Here is a 19,837-nt window from a genome sequence, read left to right as displayed (position 1 = left end):
TTGCACCTTTGCCAAAAAAACAGTTGGGCATATTTGTTGGGTCTACTTCTGTTCCCATGATCTGTGTGTCTATCCCTCTGCCAATACCACACAATCTTCATTACTGTAGTTATATAATAAATCTTTTAAACCAAGTAGACTGATTTTATTCAATTTGGAAGAATTGACATCTTTACCGTGTTGAATCTTCCAATCCATGAACATGGTATTTCTCTTTATTTATTCAGATTGTCTTTGACTTCTTTAATCAGCGTTTTGTAGTTTTCAGCATACAAGTCCTGCATATGTTTTGTTTGGTTGTAAATGGTATTGTATTTTAAATTTTGGTGTCCATGTTTTAATTGCTAGTATATAGAAATACAATTGATTTGTGTATGTTGATGTTGTATCCTGCGACCTTGCTGAACTCACTTATTAGTTCTAGGAGATTCCTTGGGATTTCCTGTATAGACAAGCACATCATCTGAAAACAGGAACAGTTTATTTCTTCCTTTCTGATCTGTATGCCTTTTATTTCCTCTTCTTGCCTTATTGCACTGGGTAAAACTTCCAGCATTATGTTGAACAAGGGTAGTGAGAGTAGCCATAGTTTTTATGCTCCCAAACTTAGGGGAAAAGCATTCAGTGTTTCACTACTAAGTCTAATATTAGCTGTAAGTTTTTTATTTTTGTTTTTTGTAGATGTTCTTTATCAAGTTGAGGCAGTTCTCCTATTCCTACTTTTCTGAGAGTTTTTATCATAAGTGGGTGTTGAATTTTGTAAAATACATTTTTTACATTGATATAAATATGTGATTTTTTTCCCTTTAGACTGTTAATATGATGGGCTACATTAATTGACTTTTGAATATTGAACCAGCCTTGCATTCCTGGAATAAACCCTACGTGGTCATGGTATATAATTCTTTTTATATATTGCTTAATTCTATTTGCTAATATTTTATTAAGGATTCCTGCATCTCTATTCATGAGGGCTTTTGGTCTGTAATTTTCTTTTTTTTTGTGCTATCTTTGTTTGGTTTTGGTATCAGGGTAATACAAGCATTATAAAATGAATTGGAAAGTAATTCCTTCTCTTCTATTTTCTGGAAGAGATTGTGTATAAGTGGTGTTAATTCTTTTCAAGGTATTTGGTAGAATTCTATAATGTGGGCCTAGAGATTTCATTTATGGAATTTTTTTTCAAATAACACTTTTTTGGGGCTATAATTCACATACCATAAAATTCACCACTTTAAAGTGTACAGTTCAATCATTTTTGTATGTTCACAGGGCTGCGCAATCATCACCATTATCTAATTTTTGAAGATTTTTGTCAATCAAAAAAGAAACCCTGTATCCATTAGCAGTCACTCCCCATTCCTCCATTCCCCCCAGCCTGGCAACCACCAGTATATTTCTTTTTTTTTTTTAATTTTTTGTTTATTGCAGTAACATTGGTTTATAACATTGTAAAAATTTCAGGTGTACATCATTGTACTTCTATTTCTGCATGGACTACATCATGTTCACCACCAAAATACTAATTACAACCCATCACCACACACATGTACCGAATTATCCCTTTCACCCTCCTCCCTCCTCCCTTCCCCTCTGGTAACCACCAATCCAATCTCTGTCCCTATGTGTTTGTTTATTGTTGTTATTATCTACTACTTAATGAAGGAAATCATACGGTATTTGACCTTCTCCCTCTGACTTATTTCACTTTGCATTATACCCTCAATGTCCATCCATGTTGTCACAAATGGCTGGATTTCATCGTTTCTTATGGCTGAGTAGTATTCCATTGTGTATATATACCAAAGCTTCTTTATCCATTCGTCCCTTGATGGGCACTTACGGTGCTCTCAAGTCTTGGCTATCGTGAATAAGGCTGCAATGAACACAGGGGTGCATGTACCTTTGCAAATTGGTGTTTTCAAGTTCTTTGGATAAATACCCAACAGTGGAATAGCTGGATCATATGGTAGTTCTATCGTTGATTTTTGAGGAATCTCCATACTGTTTTCCATAGTGGCTGCACCAGTTTGCACTCCCACCAGCAGTGTATGAGAGTTCCCTTCTCTCCACAACCTCTCCAACACATGTTGTTTCCTGTCTTGTTAATTATAGCCATTCTGACGGGCGTGAGGTGATATCTCATTGTAGTTTTGATTTGCATTTCCCTGATAGTTAGTGATTTTGAACATCTTTTCATGTGTCTGTTGGCCATCTGTATATCTTCTTTGGAGAAATGTCTGTTCAGGTCTTTTGCCCATTTTTTAATTGGGTTGGTAGTTTTTTGTTGTTGAGATGCATGAGTTCTTTATATATTTTGGAGATTAAGCCCTTATCAGATGTATGGTTTGCAAATATCTTCTCCCAATTGTTAGGTTGTCTTTTCGTTTTGTTGATGGTTTCCTTTGCTGTGCAGAAGCTTTTTAGTTTGATGTAGTCCCATTTGTTTATTTTTTCTATTGTTTCTCTTGCCCGGTCAGATGTGGTGTTTGAAAAGATGTTGCTAAGACCGATGTCGAAGAGCGTACTGCCTATGTTTTCTTCTAGAACTTTCACAGTTTCAGGTCTTACATTCAAGTCTTTAATCCATTTGGAGTTAATTTTTGTGTATGGTGTAAGGTAAGGGTCTACTTTCATTTTTGCATGTGGCTATCCAGTTTTCCCAACACCATTTGTTGAAGAGACTTTCTTTTCCCCATTGTATGTTCTTGGCTCCTTTGTCAAAGATTAGCTGTCCATAGATGTGTGGGTTTATTTCTGGGCTTTCGATTCTATTCCATTGATCTGTGTGTCTGTTTTTGTGCCAGTACCATGCTGTTTTGGTTACTATAGCTTTGTAGTATATTTTGAAATCAGGGAGTGTGATACCTCCAGCTTTGTTCTTTTTTCTCAGGATTCCTTTAGCTATTCGGGGTCTTTTGTTGTTCCATATAAATTTTAGGATTCTTTGTTCTATTTCTGTGAAAAATGTTGTTGGAACTTTGATAGGTATTGCATTGAATCTATAGATGGCTTTAGGAAGTATGGACATCTTAACTAAGTTAATTCTTCCAATCCAAGAGCACGGAATATCTTTCCATTTCTTTGTGTCTTCTTCAATTTCTTTCAGAAATGTTTTATAGTTTTCGGTGTACAGATCTTTCACCTCTTTGGTTAAGTTTATTCCTAGGTATTTTATTCTTTTTGTTGCAATTGTAAATGGGATGGTATTCTTAATTTCTCTTTCTGCTACTTCGTTGTTAGTGTACAGAAATGCAACTGATTTTTGTATGTTGATTTTGTATCCTGCAACTTTACCATATTCGTTTATTACTTCTAAAAGTTTTCTGGTGGATTCTTTAGGGTTTTCTATATATAAAATCATGTCATCTGCAAATAGTGACAGTTTCACTTCTTCCTTTCCAATTTGGATCCCGTTTATTTCTTTCTCTTGCCTGATTGCTCTGGCTAGGACTTCCAATACTATGTTAAATAGGAGTGGTGACAGTGGGCATCCTTGTCTGGTTCCTGTTCTTAGAGGGATAGCTTTCAGTTTTTCACCATTGAGGATGATATTAGCTGTGGGTTTCTCATATATGGTCTTTATTATGTTGAGGTACTTTCCTTCTATACCCATTTTATTCAGAGTTTTTATCATAAATGGATGCTGGATCTTGTCAAATGCTTTCTCTGCATCTATTGAGATGATCATGTGATTTTTGTTCTTCATTTTATTAATGTGGTGTATTACGTTGATTGATTTGCGAATGTTAAACCATCCCTGCATACCTGGAATAAATCCCACTTGATCATGGTGTATAATCTTTTTAATGTATTGTTGTATGCGATTTGCTAGTATTTTGTTGAGGATTTTCGCATCGATGTTCATCAGTGATATTGGCCTGTAATTTTCTTTTTGTGTTGTCCTTGTCTGGTTTTGGTATCAGGGTAATGTCAGCTTCGTAGAATGAGTTAGGAGCTTCCCCCTCCTCAATTTTTGGAAGAGTTTGAGAAGGATAGGTATTAAGTCTTCTTTGAATGTTTGGTAGAATTCACCAGGAAGCCGTCTGGTCCTGGACTTTTATTTTTGGGGAGGTTTTTGATTACTGTTTCGATCTCCTTACTGGTGATTGGTCTATTCAAATTCTCTACTTCTTCTTGATCCAGTTTTGGAAGGTTGTATGATTCTAAGAATTTATCCATTTCTTCCAGATTGTCGAATTGGTTGGCATATAGTTTTTCATAGTATTCTCTTATAATCTTTTGTATTTCTGAGGTGTCTGTTGTAACCTCTCCTCTTTCATTTCTGATTTTACTCATTTGTGCCTTCTCTCTTTTTTCTTGGTGAGTCTAGCTAAAGGTTTGTCTATTTTGTTGATCTTTTCAAAGAACCAGCTCTTGGTTTTATTAATTTTTCTATTGTTTTTTGGTCTCTATTTCATTTATTTCTGCTCTGATTTTTATTATTTCCCTTCTTCTACTGATTTTGGGCTTTGTTTGTTCTTCTTTTTCCAGTTCCTTTAGGTGCATTGTTAGATTGTTTATTTGAGATTTTTCTTGTTTGTTGAGATAGGCCTGTATTGCTTTAAACTTCCCTCTTAGAACCGCTTTTGCTGTATCCCATAAATTCTGGCATGTCGTATTTTCATTTTCATTTGTCTCCAGGTATTTTTGATTTCTTCTTTGATTTCTTCGTTAACCCAATCGTTGTTCAGTAGCATTTTGTTTAATCTCCATGTATTTGTGGCTTTTCTGATTTTCTTCCTATAGTTGATTTCTAGTTTCATACCGTTGTGGTCAGAAAAAGATGCTTGGTATTATTTCAATCTTCTTAAATTTATGGAGACTTGTTTTGTGGCCTAATATGTGATCAATCCTGGAGAATGTTCCATGTGCATTTGAAAAGAACGTGTGTTCTTCGGTTTTTGGATGGAATGCTCTGTATATATCTACTAGGTCCATCTGTTCTAGTGTGTCGTTTAAGGCCAATGTTTCCTTATTGATCTTCTGTTTGGATGATCTATCCGTTGGTGTAAGTGGAGTGTTAAAGTCCCCTACTATTATTGTGTTACTGTCTATTTCTGTTTTTATGTCTGTTAATAATTGCTTTATATATTTAGGTGCACCTACATTGGGTGCATAGATATTTACAAGTGTTATATCCTCTTGTTGGATTGTTCCCTTGATCATTATGTAATGCCCTTCTTTGTCTCGTTTTACAGTTTTTGTTTTAAAGTCTATTTTGTCTGATATGAGTACTGCTACCCCAGCTTTCTTTTCATTGCCATTTGCGTGGAGTTTCTTTTTCCATCCCTTCACTTTCAGTTTGTGAGTGTCTTTAGGTCTGAAGTGTGTCTCTTGTATGCAGCAGATATATGGGTCTTGTTTTTTTATCCAGTCAGCCACCCTATGCCTTTTAATTGGAGCATTTAGTCCATTGACGTTTAAAGTAGCTATTGATAAGTATGTACTTACTGCCATTTTTTAACTTTTTTTTTTTCCCTCAGTGTTTTAGTAGTCCTTCTCTGTTCCTTACTTCTTCTATACAGAATTGATGGTCACTTTAGTTTGACCTCTGTCTGAAAGCTGTACTCTTTAACTCCCCTCCTCCCTCCTTTTATGTTTTTGATATCATATCCAACCTCTTTTTTGTGCATTTGTATCCATTACGTTCTAATCGTGGAAATAGATAATTTTTCCTATTTGTGGTCTTCTCTTTTCCCCTTAAATCAGTCCCTTTAACATTTCTTGTAACACTGGTTTCTTGGTGACAAACTCCTTTAATTTTTGCTTATCTGGGAAAATTTTGATCTGTCCTTCCATTTTGAATGATAACCTTGCTGGGTAGAGTATTCTTGGCTGTAAATTTTTTCCTTTTAGCACTTTAAATATATCGTGCCATTCTCTTCTAGCCTGTAAGGTTTCTGCTGAGAAGTCAGCTGATAGCCTTATGGGGTTTCCTTTGTATGTAACTTGACATTCTCTTGCGGCTTTTAGGATTCTCTCTTTATCTTTAATTCTGGACATTTTGATTATGATGTGTCTTGGTGTGGGCCTCTTTGGGTTTATCTTGTTTGGGGCTCTCTGTGCCTCCTGTACCTGGATGTCTGTTTCCTTCCTTAGGTTAGGGAAGTTTTCATCTATTATTTCTTGAAATAGATTCTCTGCCCCCTTGTCTCGCTCTTCTCCTTCCGGGACACCTATAACACGGATGTTAGTGCGCTTGATGTTGTCCCAGAGGTCCCTTAGACTGTCCTCACTCTTTTTAATTCTTTTCTCTTTTACCTGTTCACCTTGGGTAACTTCTTCTAGTCTTTCTTCCAGCTCACAGATCCGTTCTTCTGTATCCTCTACTCTGCTTTTGAGTCCCTCTAATGAATTTTTCATTTCCAGTATTGTATTCTTCATTTCTGATTGGTTCTTTTTATATCTTCCATTTCTTTGTTGACATTCTCACTGAGTTCATCTATTCTTCTCCCCAGATCAGTGAGCATCCTTAACACTCTTAGTTTGAACTCTCTGTCAGGTAGGTTGCTCATTTCTGTTTCACTTAGTTCCTTTTCTGGGGTTTTGTCCTGTTCCCTTACTTGGAATGTATTCTTTTGCCTCCTCATTTTGCCTCTTTCCCTGTGCTTGTGTCTATGTATTAGGTAGGTCAGCTACGTCTACTGCTCTTGGATAGGTGACCTTATGTAAGTGATGCCTTAGGAGGCTTCCAGTGTGCTTCCCTCACTTCTCAATGTTCCAGGGGTGGCCCCTATGTGGGCTACGTGTGTCCTTCTATTGTGGCCTGTTAGCTCTCCCTGTAGGCGCCCAGGGAGGCTGAGTTATGCTCCTGGCCAGCTGTTGTAATGCTCAGCTGCTTGTAGTTGTTGTGGGCCCTTCAGTCTCTTTATCAGCTGTGGGGAGCCCCAGCACAGTTGGCTGCAAGTTCTAATACCACATTTGTGTTGCAGTATTTCTTTTAAGTGAGTAGGCCCCCAGTGTGGCAGGTTGTTAGGCTCAGGGCCTTACAATTGCCGTAAACCTCTAGCCTATTAGGTCTCTTGTCAGCTCTCTGAGGATTGCAGCTGGGTGGGGCTGCCCTTAGGCACAGGAGCACCCAATTGTTTCAGGCTTTGGAAGGTGGGGCAAACCTCCTATGTGGGTCTTTGAGAAGCACAAGTCTTCTGCAGCTGACAAGCCCTGTTGCCCACAGGTCCACACACACAGTCAACACAGTCCTGCCCCGTGTGAGCGCCCCGACCTCCCCAAGCGGACCCAGTCTCTCCACGGCGGGAGCCCTACACACTCCGCCACCACCCCACACTCTCCACCCGCTCCTTGTGCACACCCTGCCCCGCTCAAGTCAGCTCAGTTGCCAGGCTGCAGAGAATCCAGTCACCAATCTATGCAGGCCCACACGTTGCCTGAGGGCTTGTTGTTGGGTGGGGCCAGTCTCTAGGGTGGGCTGCCTGCCCTGGCTGAGCTGGATTAAATCGGTGCTCTAGTGGGTGGAGCAGACCCTGGGCTAGCAGGTCTCAGGGAGAACTCCAATGGCGTCTGTGTCAGCACGCTCACACCAGGCCACAACAATGGCCGCCGCCAATGTCCCAGTCCCTGGAGAGGTCTCACCCCTCACCGAGATGCACTCAGGGCCTATTAGGTGAGTCTCTTGTCACTGAAGCACTGTGCACCTTTCTTTCTGGTGATTTTAGGATGCTTTCTGGAATGGGTGAGTTTGTGCGCGGGCCCTTTAAGAGCCAGTTTTAGTTTCTTTGTGAACCGGGTTTTCTGGGGGTGCTACCCAATGCTTTAGTAGCAGGCAAAGTCAGACATTATGCCGCTGGTCTCGATTGTGCTGGGTCCACAAAATGCCCACAGCGGGGGCGCTCCCCGGCTCAGGGCCCCGCGCCTCCAGGGAGGCTGTGTACCTGTGAGCTGCTCCCGGCGGCCGTGAAGCTGGCGGCTTGTGAAGGCGGCGTTTTTCCTCTCTAGAAGGGAGTCTCTGCCTCTTCTACCCCAGTTAGGATTGTCCGTTGTTGCAGGAGTTCCTCTTATCCAGTTTTCAGTTCTGTCTCAGGGGTAATTTTTCCACGAGTCGTTGTAAATTGGCTGTGTCCACGGGAGGAGGTGAGTTCAGAGTCTGCCTACGCCGCCATCTTGACTCCGCCTCAGTCTAAATCTCTGTCTCTGCAAAAATTAGTCTATTCCAGACATTTCATATAAATGGAGTCATACAATATGTGGGCTTATGTGTTTTTAAGGTCCATCTATGTTGTAGCAAGTATCAGTATTTCATTGCTTTTATTATAAAATATGATTCCATTGGGTGGCTATACCATATTTTGTTTATATTTCATCAGTTGATGGACATTTGGGTTGCTTCCACTTTTTTACATTATGAGTAATGCTGCTATGAACATTTGTGTGGAAATGTTTTTGTGTGGAATGTGTTTTCATTTCTCTTAGGTAGATACTGAGGAGTGGAATTGCTGGGTCCTACGGCGACTCCATGTTTAACCTTTTGCTGACTGCCAAACTGGTTTCCAAAGTGGTTGCAACATTTTACCTTCCCACCAGGAATGCACAAGAGTTCCAAATTCTCCACATCTTCACCCACACTTCTTATTGTCTATCTTTTTAATTTTAACCATCCTACTAAAATTAGATTAAAATTTAATTTTAATTTTAACCAACCAACCATGAAGTGAATGGTATTTCATTTTGGCTTTGATTTGCTTTTCCCTAATGACTTAACGATGCTGAGCACCTTTTATGTGCTTATAACACCATTTATATATCTTCTTTGGAGAAATGTGTATTCAGATCCTTTGCCCATTTAAAAATTGGATTATTTGTCATTTTGTTATTGACCTGTAAGATTTCTTTGTGTATTATGGATACTAGACCCTTATCAGATATATGATTTGGAAATATTTTCTCACATTCTGTGGGTTGTCTTTTCACTTTCTTGATGGTGTCACTTGAGGTACAAAAGATTTTTATTTTTATAAAATCCAATTTTTCCATTTTTATTTTCACCACTTGTCTTGTTTCACCACACATTTCACCACTTGTTTTATTTTCACCACATATCTAAGAATCCATTACCTAATCCAAAGTCATGAAGATTTACCACTATGTTTTCTTTTAAGAGTTTTCTAGGTTTTGCTCTTCTGTTTAGGTCTATGATTTATTTTGATATAATTTTTGTATATGGTGTGAGGTAGGGGCCCAACTTCATTTTTTTGCATGTGGATATCCAGTTGTCCCAGCACCATTTGTTGAAAAGACTATTCTTTCCCCTATTAAAATGTCTTGGCATCTTTGTTAAAAAAAATCAATTGATCAGGGAAGGCCTGGTGGCATAGTGGTTAGGTTTGGCATGCTCCACTTTGGCGGCCCAGGTTCGTGGGTTTGGGTCCTGGGTGCGGATCCTGGAAGCGGGACCTACACCACTCGTCAAGCCATGCTGTGGTGGCCACCCACATACGAAATAGGGGAAGATTGACACAGACGTTAGCTCAGGGCCAATCTTCCTCAAGCAAAAAAAGAAGTGGATTGGCAACAGGTGTTAGCTCATATCCGATTTTTCTCACCAAAAAAAAAAAAATCGATCATAAATGTAAGGGTTTATTTCTAGATCATCAATTCTATTCCATTGATTAATGTGTCTATTTTTGGGGGAGGGGGAGTTTAAAATTACAATTTCACTTTCCTTAATAATTATAGGACTATTAAATTTATCTATTTTATGTAGAGTGAGTTGTGATAGTTTGTGTTTTTTGAGAAATTGGTTCATTTCATCCACATTGTCAAATGTATGTAGAGTTGTTTGTAGTATTCCCTCATTATCATTTTGATGTTTGCTAGGCCTATAGTGATATCCCCTGTTTCTTTCCTGATATTGATAATTTGTGTCTTCTCTCTTTTTTTCTTGGGCAATATTGCTAGAGGCATGTTGATTTAACTTATTTTTTTCCCAAGGAACCAACTTTTTAAAAAATTGATTTTCTCTGTTTTTGTTTTCAGTTTTGTTGATTTCTGCTCTTTATTATTTACTTTCTTCTGCTTGATTTAGGTTTATGTTGCTCTTCTTTTTTTAACTGCTTGAGGTGGAAGCTTAGATTATTGATTTGAGACTTTCCCTCTTTTGTAATATATGTGTTTAGTGCTATAAATTGCCTTCTTGGCACTGCTTTAGCTATGTCCTTCAAATTTGATATATTGTATTTTCATTTTCATTCAATTCAATGTATTTTAAAATTTTCCTTGAAAATTCCTCTTTGAACCGTGGATTAGTTAGAATTGTTTTGTTTACTTCATGTTCAGAGAGTTTTTCATTATCTTTCTTTCATTCATTTCTAGTTTGATTCCATTGTAGTTAGAGAATACACTGAATTTAAAAGAATTTCAATTCTTTGAAGTTTGTTGAGGCTTGCTTTTTGGCTCAGGATATGGTCTCTCTCAGTATATGTTTTGTAGGCACTTGAAAAGAATGTGTATACTGATATTCTTGTGTAGTATGTATATAAATGTCAATTAAATCCTGTTGGTTGATGGTGAGTTCTTTTATATCCTTGTTGATTTTCTGTCTAGTTGTTCTATCAGTTTTTGAGAGAGAGATGTTGAAGTTTCCAACTATTATTGTGGATTTGTCTATTTCTCCTTTCAGTTCTATCTATTTTGCTTTACATATTTTATAGCTCAGTTGTTGGGTGTATACACATTTAGAATTGCTGTGTCTTCTTGATGGATTGACCCTTTTATCATTATATATTTCCTCTGTCTCTTAAATTTTTTATGTTCTGAAGTCTATTTTATCTAATATTAATATAGGCACTACGGTTTTGATTAATGTTTGTATGACATATCTTGATTAATGTTTGTATGACATCTTTTTCCATATTTTACTTTCAACCTACCTAAATTGTTATATTTGAAGTGAATTTCTTGTATATAAAACATAGGTGGGTCATGTTTTTTAAATCCATTATTCCAGTCTTTGTCTTTTAATTGTTGTATTCAGACCATTTATATTTAATATAATTATTGATATGTTAGAGCCCAAATCTGCCATTTTATGCTTTTGTTTACTGTTTATTCTTTTTTTTTGTTTCTCTGTTTCTTTTTCCTACCTTCATGTGTATTACATGAACTTTTTTTAGAATTCCATTTTGATTTATCTATGTATTTTTAAGTATATCTGTTTGCTCTTTTAGTAGATATTACTACATATATATGTGTTTATATATTACTATATATATTATATGTATGTATGTATTGTATAATATTATGTCCCAGATATAGACTTATCTCAGTCTACTGGTGTCATCATTTTACCTGTTCAAGTGAAGTATATAAACCTTACCTTTTTACATCTCTTTACCCTCCCTCGTTTATAATACAGTTATCTTAAACATTTTCTTTACATATATTTAGAACCTCATCAGAGTGTGTTATAATTTTTGCTTCTGCCATCAAATGTAATTCAGAAAACTCAAAAGGACAAGGAAAATCTATTTACCCCTATTTTTACTCTTTTCCTTGCTTTTTCTTCTTTCCTAATGGTCAAAAATTCCTTTTTTTTTTTATCATTTTCTTTCTGTTTAGAGAACTTTCGTTAGCCATTCTCTTAGGGTAGAACTACTACTAGGGTAGACAAATTCTCCTAGTTTCCTTAGTTTTTAACGTGAGAATGTCTTGATTTCCCCTTCATTCCTGAAGGATATTTTTGATGAGTGTAGGTGTCTGGGTTGACAATTCTTTTCTTTCAGCACCTGAAAAATAATGTGCCACTTCCCTCTGGCCTCCATGGTTTCTGATGAGAAATCGTTTAAATTGTTTTTCCTCTATGAGTAAGGTGTCATTTCTTGCCACTTTCAAGACTTTTGTCTTTAGTTTTTCTAAGTTTGACTATGGTATGTCTTATTGTGGATTTCTTTAAATTTATCCTATTTGTATTCACTCAGTTTCTTGAATCTGTATGTTTATGTTTCCTGCCAAATTTGGAAAGTTTTCAGCCATTATTTATTTAAGTACTTTTAGCCTTCTCCTCTTTTTCATCAGAGTACTCGGCTACTCTGATGACATGAATGTTAGATCTTTTGTTATAGTCCCACAGGTTTTCGAGGCTGTGTTCTGGTTTTTTCTTGTTTGTTTTTTGTTTTTTAAGTCTATTTTTCTCTGTTTATCGGATGGGGTAATTTCTACTGTTCTCTTTTACCATTTACTGATTCTTTCCTCTGTCCCCTCCACTCTGTTGTTGTGCCTTTCCATTGAGATTTTCATTTTTATTATTGTATTTTTCAGTTCTAAATTTTCCATTTGGTTCTTCTTTGTATCTTTTATTTATCTGCTGCTACTATTTCTTTTTTGAGACTTTCTATTTTTCATGTGTTTCAAGTATGTACACAATTACTCTTTGAAGCATTTTATGATGGCTACTTTAAAATATTTGTCAGATACTTCTATCATCTCTGTCGTATTAGTGTTGGCAATCTGTATGAGTCAGGGTTCTCCAGAGAAATAGAACCAATAGGATTTATTATTAGGAATTGGCTCATGTGATTATGGAGGCTGGCAAGTCCAAATCTGCAGTTTAGGCTAGCAGGCTTAAGACTTAGGAGAGCTGATGGTGCAGTTCCAGTCTGAAAGCCAGCAGAGGGAGATCCAATAGAGCCAATGATGCAGATGATGTCTGAAGGCAGTCTACTAGAGAATCTTCTCTTGGAGGGATGGTAGGTCTTTTTGTTCTATTCAGGCCTTCAACTGATTGGATGAGGCCCACGACATTATGGAGGACAGTCTGCTTTACTCTATCAATTAAAAGGTTAATCTCATCCAAAAACACACTAGCAGAAATACCCCGAGTAATGTTTGACTAAATATCTAGGCACCTATATCCCAGTCAAGTTCACACATAAAACTAACCATCACAGCATCTATTGATTATCTTTTTTCCACTCAGTTTTTGCTCTTCCTGGTTCTTGGTATGGCAAATGAGTTTTAATTGAAAACTGGACATTTTTGGTATTATGTCATGAGACCCTGGGTCTTGTTTAAGCCTTTTGTTTTAGCTGGCTTCCTCTGACCATTCTGTCAGGGGAAGAGGGGGCACTGCCTCATTATTGCTGGGTGGGGGTGGTAGTTCTGGTTCCCCACTATGCCTCTAGGATACTCCCCTGGTTGGGAGGGTTAGGCGTGCCTCCTTCTTGCTCTCCACATGGTCTCCACACACTCTGTGGGTGGGGTGTGTGGCCTCGTTACTGCTGGGTGTGGTGAAAGTCCTGACTCTCCACAAGCCTCTCTGAGAGCACCGCAGTGGGGTGGGGCTGGCGTGTCTCCTTACCGCCACATGGGAGTGGAAGTCCAGGCTCCCCATGTGGTCTCCACTAATACCACGGAGGTGAGGTGGGATGGGGGGCTCGTGAGCCACTGGTTGAGGAGGAGTGTCCTGACTCCTTGCTGTTCTTCTCTGCTGTCACCTGGTTGGGGTTTGGGCAGGTTGGTTGCCTTGTTACCATCTGGGGAGGGTGTAAGTCTAGGATCCCTGGCTACACTGGCTTTTGTTGGTGCATTTTTTGTCTGTGCCTATTGGCATTTCCAGGTTGCAGGCTTCTTCAGCTCCAAGTCTGAGATAGATGAAGAAAAAGACCAAAAAAATCAGGGAACTTCCTGTGGGTTCAAAGGTCCCAGGTGGTGTGCTTTGTTTTTTCCACCTTTCAGAGTCTTAGATTTGGTGTATGTGTAACGTGCAGAATATTAATTGTGCTTAGTGGGAGAAATAAGGAAGAGTATGTCTGCTCCACCTTCCCAGAAGTGAAGTCCTGATTTGTTTTGTTTTGCTTTTTAAGATGAGAACAGAGTGGCTTGGCTGCAGATGGGAATGATCCATTAGAGAAGGGGAAATTACAGGAGCCAAATCCTTAAGTAGGTGAGAGGGGCTGAGATTGCAGCAGCAACATCTCTCCTTGTTCCAGGAAGGAGGCAGGTTTTGAGGGTGCGCTTCTGGGAGATTGATGGCTTTGGTGGTCCTTGTAGCCCACAGGTGGGAGTTACATATGGATCTGGCAGAGGTGTGGTCAGGGAACGTGGACAGCACTTAGAACCAGGAGTCTGAATGTCTGTTCTGGGTCAGGATCCAGAGATCTTGGCGGCCAGCCTGGAATCAGTGTCCGGGAATCAGAAGCCACAAGCTGTGGTCAGTCCAGGGGACCCAGGACATCCAGGGTAGAGTCTGCAAATCCTGCCCAGGCCAGCAGACACTGGAGGGCAGGAATCCTGACAGCAGGCCCTGGAGATCAGCCCCAGCCACGGGGCAGTGCCAGGCTGTCCCTCCCACTTCTGTCCTGCTCAGGGCCCTGGATATTGACTTCTGAGCTGCCCCTGAAGCGAGGAACAAAGGGGCCAGGGGGTCACCCACCCACAACACTCACTCCGTCTTGGTTCACTTCTAGCACTAGACTCGTATGGAGAAGGAGGTTCTCCGCCCCTCTCAGCCAAGTCTACTGGGGATCCAAAAAAGCAGAACAACAACTGGAAATGAATTGGATTCAGAGGAACATACCCTTTTATGAGCTGTGCTATAAAAATCAGAAGGTCTGGGCCAGATGGCCCTGCTTTGCATCCAGTTATGTAGACACGCCTGAGTGCTGGGTTCTGTCCTGGGCCAGGCACATGGCAAGAACTGCTCCCTGGGAACTTGTGGGCTTGCTGTGCATCTGGGGGGATGTGGTGTGGGGCTCGCTGTCTCTGAGCTTTGGAACTGCTTCAGACAGAAGATCAGACTTGGGCCTCGGGGCCTGTGGGCTCCATGCCGGAGAAATGTCTTTGGAGCTACCTGGCATGACCAGCAGTCTGGAAGGGAGGTGTCCAGGCAGAGGCTGGGCATGCAGCCCTCAGTATACCCTGGGCAGCCTTTGGCTCCCTGGGACTACACCTGGGCCTGGCAGCGTTGCTAGGCGGTGGCCAGGAGTGCTAAGTGTCCTTGGTCCTTTGGGAGCTGCAGCTCCAGAGAGAGCTCTGTGGGGCAAGGGCAGGCAAGTCTGACTGTGGGTCCTGCCTGGACCCCCCTGTTCCCCTTCCTGGACTGTCCCCCGTCTGGACCCTAGCCTCCCTGCCTGGACTTCCCCTGACTTAGACCCTGCCAGGTGTTGGAGAAGGGCCAAGGGCACTTGCACGGCCAGGGCTGTGTGTCTTGTCCACCTGTCCTTCGTGATCTCCTCTTGCTTCCAGACAAACGATGCAGCTGGCAACACCTGGAACTGGCTCTACTTCATCCCTCTCATCATCATCGGCTCCTTCTTCATGCTCAACCTGGTGCTGGGCGTGCTCTCGGGGTAAGAGGCCGTGCAGGCTGGTGTGCTGCCCTTCTCTGCAGGCGCAGGGCACGGGTGATGGAGTCGGACGTGGGCACGTGTGATGTGGGGTCGGTGGGCCTGGCTTGGCCCCATGGCTCACCCACCATGGCAGTGACTCCAGCGTCCTGAGCTCTGGGCAGCCTTTCCTTGTGCTGCCATGCTGACCTCTCCCTTGACCGTCCCCTGGCCCTGGCCTCCTTACCTCTGTGTCACCCTTGGCCTTCACCCTGGCCTCTGACCATGGGGAGGAGTTGCTGCTGCATCTCACCTGGTCCATGGTGAGGTTTCTGGGCAGCCATGGTGACCAGAGAGCCCTTCTGTTGCTGCAGTGGAGGATGACGGAGAGGCCCCGACTCTCGGCTGCAGGGATCACCAGCTCTCCACCCCAGCCCTGACCCCTGGCTTGCCCCTCTGCTCGGGTCCCCTCTCTGTGCTGAGCTCCTCCAGGAGAGGACAAGGGAGGACACAGGGCTGAGAGTCCCTCCTGGAGAAAGGTGCTTCCCAACCCGCATTGGGAGTAGACGTATCATACCTGTGGGCATGTGGTACCCTCCTGTCCTGCACAGGGCCAAGGGCTGAGGAAGTGCCGTGGGCTTAGGGGCATAACTGGGGCTGGTATTTGTGGCTCCCGCCCTTGCACAGGGCTGAGGAAGCCGAGCTGGGAAGGAGGTAGAGGGCATCGGGTCTGGCCCACCTCCCTGCCCCCACCTTGGCGTCAGACTCCCTGTAAGGTTGGAGGAGAATGTCTCTATTCCGCTCATCCTGAAGATTCCTGCTCAGGCCCAGAGCTCCTGAGGTGGGCTGCGGGGAGCTGGTGGACCCAAGGGGCAGGTGTCATATTGGTCCAGAAAGGAACAGCCACAGAGAGGACAGAGGGCCAAGACCTACGCGCTCTGGCTCTGAAATGTGTCCTTAGCCTCCGTCCTCTCCTGTAAGGGGTACGATTGTCACTAGGATGTGACAGTCACCTCCATAGGGACCAGGCAAGCCCACGGCCCAGGGGACGGATGTAGAACTCCTAATCTGATGGGAAATTGCTTGTTCTGAGCTGGGATGGGGAAGCCAGGGGAGGCCTGGGGCCCAGAGAAGGCACCTGGGGAAGGGATATCTCAGCTGAGACCCAAAGGGGGACCAGGAATGAGCTTGGTGAAGGAGGAAGGGGAGTCTCCCAGGCAGAGAAGAGCTGGAGTGCAGGCCCAGAGGTACAGAGGGGTGTGGTGTCTGTGCTGCAGGGACACTTAGAGCTGGAGCCAGCAAGTATGGGGGAGCGAGGGTGCGGGGGCTGGCAAGTGCCAGGCTTGTGAGGAAGGTGGCTCTGTGCTGAGGACAGTGCATGGGGGAGTTGGCAGGAGCACAAGTGGGTTGTGGTGAGGTGGGAGAGCAGCCTGCCTAGGGTGGCTTTGTGGGGCTCACTCAGGAGAATGTACAGAAAGGACTGGGGGTGGACGGAACCTGGGGGGAGGGGCTGCATGGGCCCTCACTGAGCAGGTCCCCAAACTGTGTGTCTTCCCAGCCCTTCTCCCACCTGTGAGCATCCTGTCCTCTGGGGATGGGGCGATACAGGATGATTTTCTTAGTCAGTCTCAGCTGAGCCCTCCCTCAGGCATCCAGGTCCAGCAGAGGGACCCAGGTTCTCCTCCAGCTCTGGGGAGGCTTGGAGATGGCATGGGCCTCTAAAGCCAGCGGTCAGTGCACAGCATATGGGTCCCACGCTGGGTAGACTCCAAAGCAGCAGTGATTAGATGCCGCCTTGACAGCCTGGACTGGAGAAAGCTTGCCCTGCAGGACCTGCTCCAGCCCCAGCTCTGCCACGTCTGGGCGAGAGCTGCTGGAGAGGCCGGCTTGGAGCTGATTCAGCCTTGTTCTTCATGCCCTGGGCTGTCATTCTCCCAGCATCCCAGAGAAGCAGAGTCAGTGATTCCTCTTGTGGCCCTTCTTACCAGTGAGAACTGAAGCCAGGGGAGGGCAGGCCCTGCTGCTGGCCGCCACGTGAGAAGTGGCTGCTCTGCGCAGGGCCTAGGTGGCCACAGCAAGTTTCTGCTGGTAGCTTTCAGACGGACTCAAGCAGTATTGTCGCTGCCCTACCCCTGCCCCCCAGGCCCTCCTGACCTCAGGCGTGGCCCAGGGAGCTGGCCTGGATGGGGAGGCCACAAGGGACCCAGTGTTCCTGTAAATTCGGGACTTGGGAGGGATGGGGGAGTCCAGACGGGAGCCTTCTCCTCTCATTGCTAGGGTTGCAGCATCTCAGGCCCTGGTGGACACTGGCTGCGGGCTTGGGGTCAGGCCTGGTCAGGCTGGCTGTGCGCCAAGAGTCGGGCTTGCCAGACCCGCTCCACCAAGCCCAGCAGCTGCTTTTCCTTGGAGGAGAAACAGCCCCATGGCTGAAAACAGGCGTTGCTATTTTGCTGTGGGAGTGTGCCTGCCCTCTCTTCGGGGACTTGGATTCTGCCCCAAGCCTGAGCTGAGACGGCTTGGCCAGGCTGGATGCTGGGGGCGTGTGTCCATGTTTCATGTGTGTGCGTGTGTGTGGACTATTGTGTCTGTATGTGAATGGCTTCCTTCTGGCACTAGGAGCCTAAAAGCTTGGCTGGGAGGCTGGGGCTGAGGTGCTGAGGGCTCAAGAAGGGCAGAAGATCTCTCTCCTTCTCTTCATGAGCCTGAGGTTTGGTTGAGGGGGCTACGTGGACTCTAGAATGTTTTCCTTTTGTCTCTGGTCTGCCCTGGTCCAACCCTTTCTTCCCCTGTTCCTGTCTGTCCCTCCTCCTTCTAGCAATGGCTTTGGGTCTGAACCCGAAGAAGAAACAGAGTGAGAGAAACAGTGGGAGTTCTACAGGCTTTGAAGTGTAAGGGCTGAGAAGGCAGGTCTTGCAGGCAGCGAATTCTTGCAAGGAATTCTTGTCCAGAAGCTCTCTGTAGGATGGCAGAGGACAGGGTTGGCAGTCGGAGGGTGCCTGCCTATGTCTGCTCTAGGCAGAGGGATGTGGAATTGTCCCTGCCCTCTGGAGCCCCCTCTGGGGACTGAGGTGCTGTAGGAGTGAGGAGGGGTGTTCACCTGGGCCCTCTGAGTGCTCAGGTTAGAAGAGGCCGGGGTGGGGGGGCTCGCCTGGAGGGGTGGCCCGTGGAATGCGTCTCCTGTCCCAGCCTCTTCTGGGTTCCCTTTGCCTCTGGGCGGCACACCTGTAGGGCCTGAGAGTGTGTTCGCACTACCCTGATCTGCTTACTTTCCTGGCCCCTGCACATTACAGAGAGTTTGCCAAGGAGCGCGAGAGGGTGGAGAACCGCCGGGCCTTCCTGAAGCTCCGCCGGCAGCAGCAGATTGAACGGGAGCTCAATGGGTACCTGGAGTGGATCTTCAAGGCTGGTGAGAACCAGGGGGAGCCTGTTGCAGTGCTCCTGGCCTGGCTGTTGTCAGTTCCCTCTCCCCAAGTCCCCTCTAGCTTTCAGCTGGGGTCCCCTGGACCTGGAGTGGACTCGACCAGTCTAGCAGTGGAGAGCTAAGATGTTCTGAAAGGCCTTTGTAGTGAAGAGGGCTTCTCTCCAGCTCACCCAGGGTCCTGACACCAGGCAGCCATAAGGTTGTGTGGATGCTGGCCTTTTAATGGAAGATGCTGGCACGGCTCAGCCTAGAGCTGCTTTTGCCTTTCGGACCCACGTGCCCTGCCCATAGCCTGAGGCCCTTCTGCGCCCTGCCTCTGGGCTCCGTCAAACCTGGAGTTTCTGACTCGCCTCCTCCAGCCCCAGGCCAACATTCTTGCCTGCATGCGAGGCACCGGCTCCTGTGCCTTCTCGGTGATGAACTCACCTCGGGGGAGGCTGCTCTCAGGGAGGGCGATTGTGAGTGGGAACAAGCCGTGCCCTCTTCACAGCCACTGTCTGTGGGACACATAGAAGGTGTCTGTCTTGGTAGAAAAAACTCAGCCATGGGCTCCGCAGGCTTGTGGAAGTGTAAGGGCTGAGAAGACAGGGTCTTGCGGGCAGAGGTGCACCTTTGTCACTGTGTGTTCCTGGGGGATGAGCCCTTGTCAAGGCTGGGGAGAGGAAGACTCCAACCTGAGACTGTGTCTCACTCGCAGAGGAGGTCATGCTGGCTGAGGAGGACAAGAACGCGGAGGAGAAGTCCCCTCTGGATGGTAGGTGACTGTTGTTAGTGCTCCTTGCCCAGCGAGAGAGCTTTGGTGTGCATGCTTGCACGTGCGATGCAGGATGCTCTCTGTGGGGCCAGGCACCTGCACATCCCTCACATCAGCACACAGGCTGGGCAGAGCCCGTTCTGGAGGGAGCCCTGTGGTGGTCAGCGGCATGCTCCTGGGGAGCTGCTTGCCATGGACCAGAGTGGAGGAGCTGACAGTGGGCTCAGACAGCATGGCCACGGCCACCAAGGTCTCAGCCAGGGAGTCAGAGGAGCCTGTGCTCACAGCATGGGGGCCCCGAGAGCTGTGTTGTCCAACACAGCAGCTTACATGTGACTGTGTAAGCATACGTAAGTACATTACAGTGAAATAAAAGTGAAAATC

At 44.5% G+C, this 19,837-nt stretch overlaps 1 protein-coding gene across 2 annotated transcripts in view; it reads left to right on the top strand.

Moving 5' to 3' along the window:
- The window catches only part of CACNA1B (calcium voltage-gated channel subunit alpha1 B), a 213,671-nt gene that overhangs the window by 51,200 nt on the left and 142,634 nt on the right, over positions 1-19,837 (top strand). For both annotated transcript variants that reach the window (XM_087418671.1, XM_087418670.1), the window contains exons 7-9: positions 15,199-15,302; positions 18,569-18,684; positions 19,397-19,453. In XM_087418671.1, the coding sequence (XP_087274797.1) occupies positions 15,199-15,302; positions 18,569-18,684; positions 19,397-19,453 (277 nt within the window). The remainder of the gene's footprint in view (positions 1-15,198; positions 15,303-18,568; positions 18,685-19,396; positions 19,454-19,837) is intronic.

The sequence above is a fragment of the Ceratotherium simum genome, chromosome 29 (genome assembly GCF_057802395.1).
Source record: "Ceratotherium simum simum isolate JZ-2026a chromosome 29, ASM5780239v1, whole genome shotgun sequence".
NCBI lineage: Eukaryota > Metazoa > Chordata > Mammalia > Perissodactyla > Rhinocerotidae > Ceratotherium > Ceratotherium simum.
This window is presented reverse-complemented; position numbering and strand designations above follow the sequence as displayed.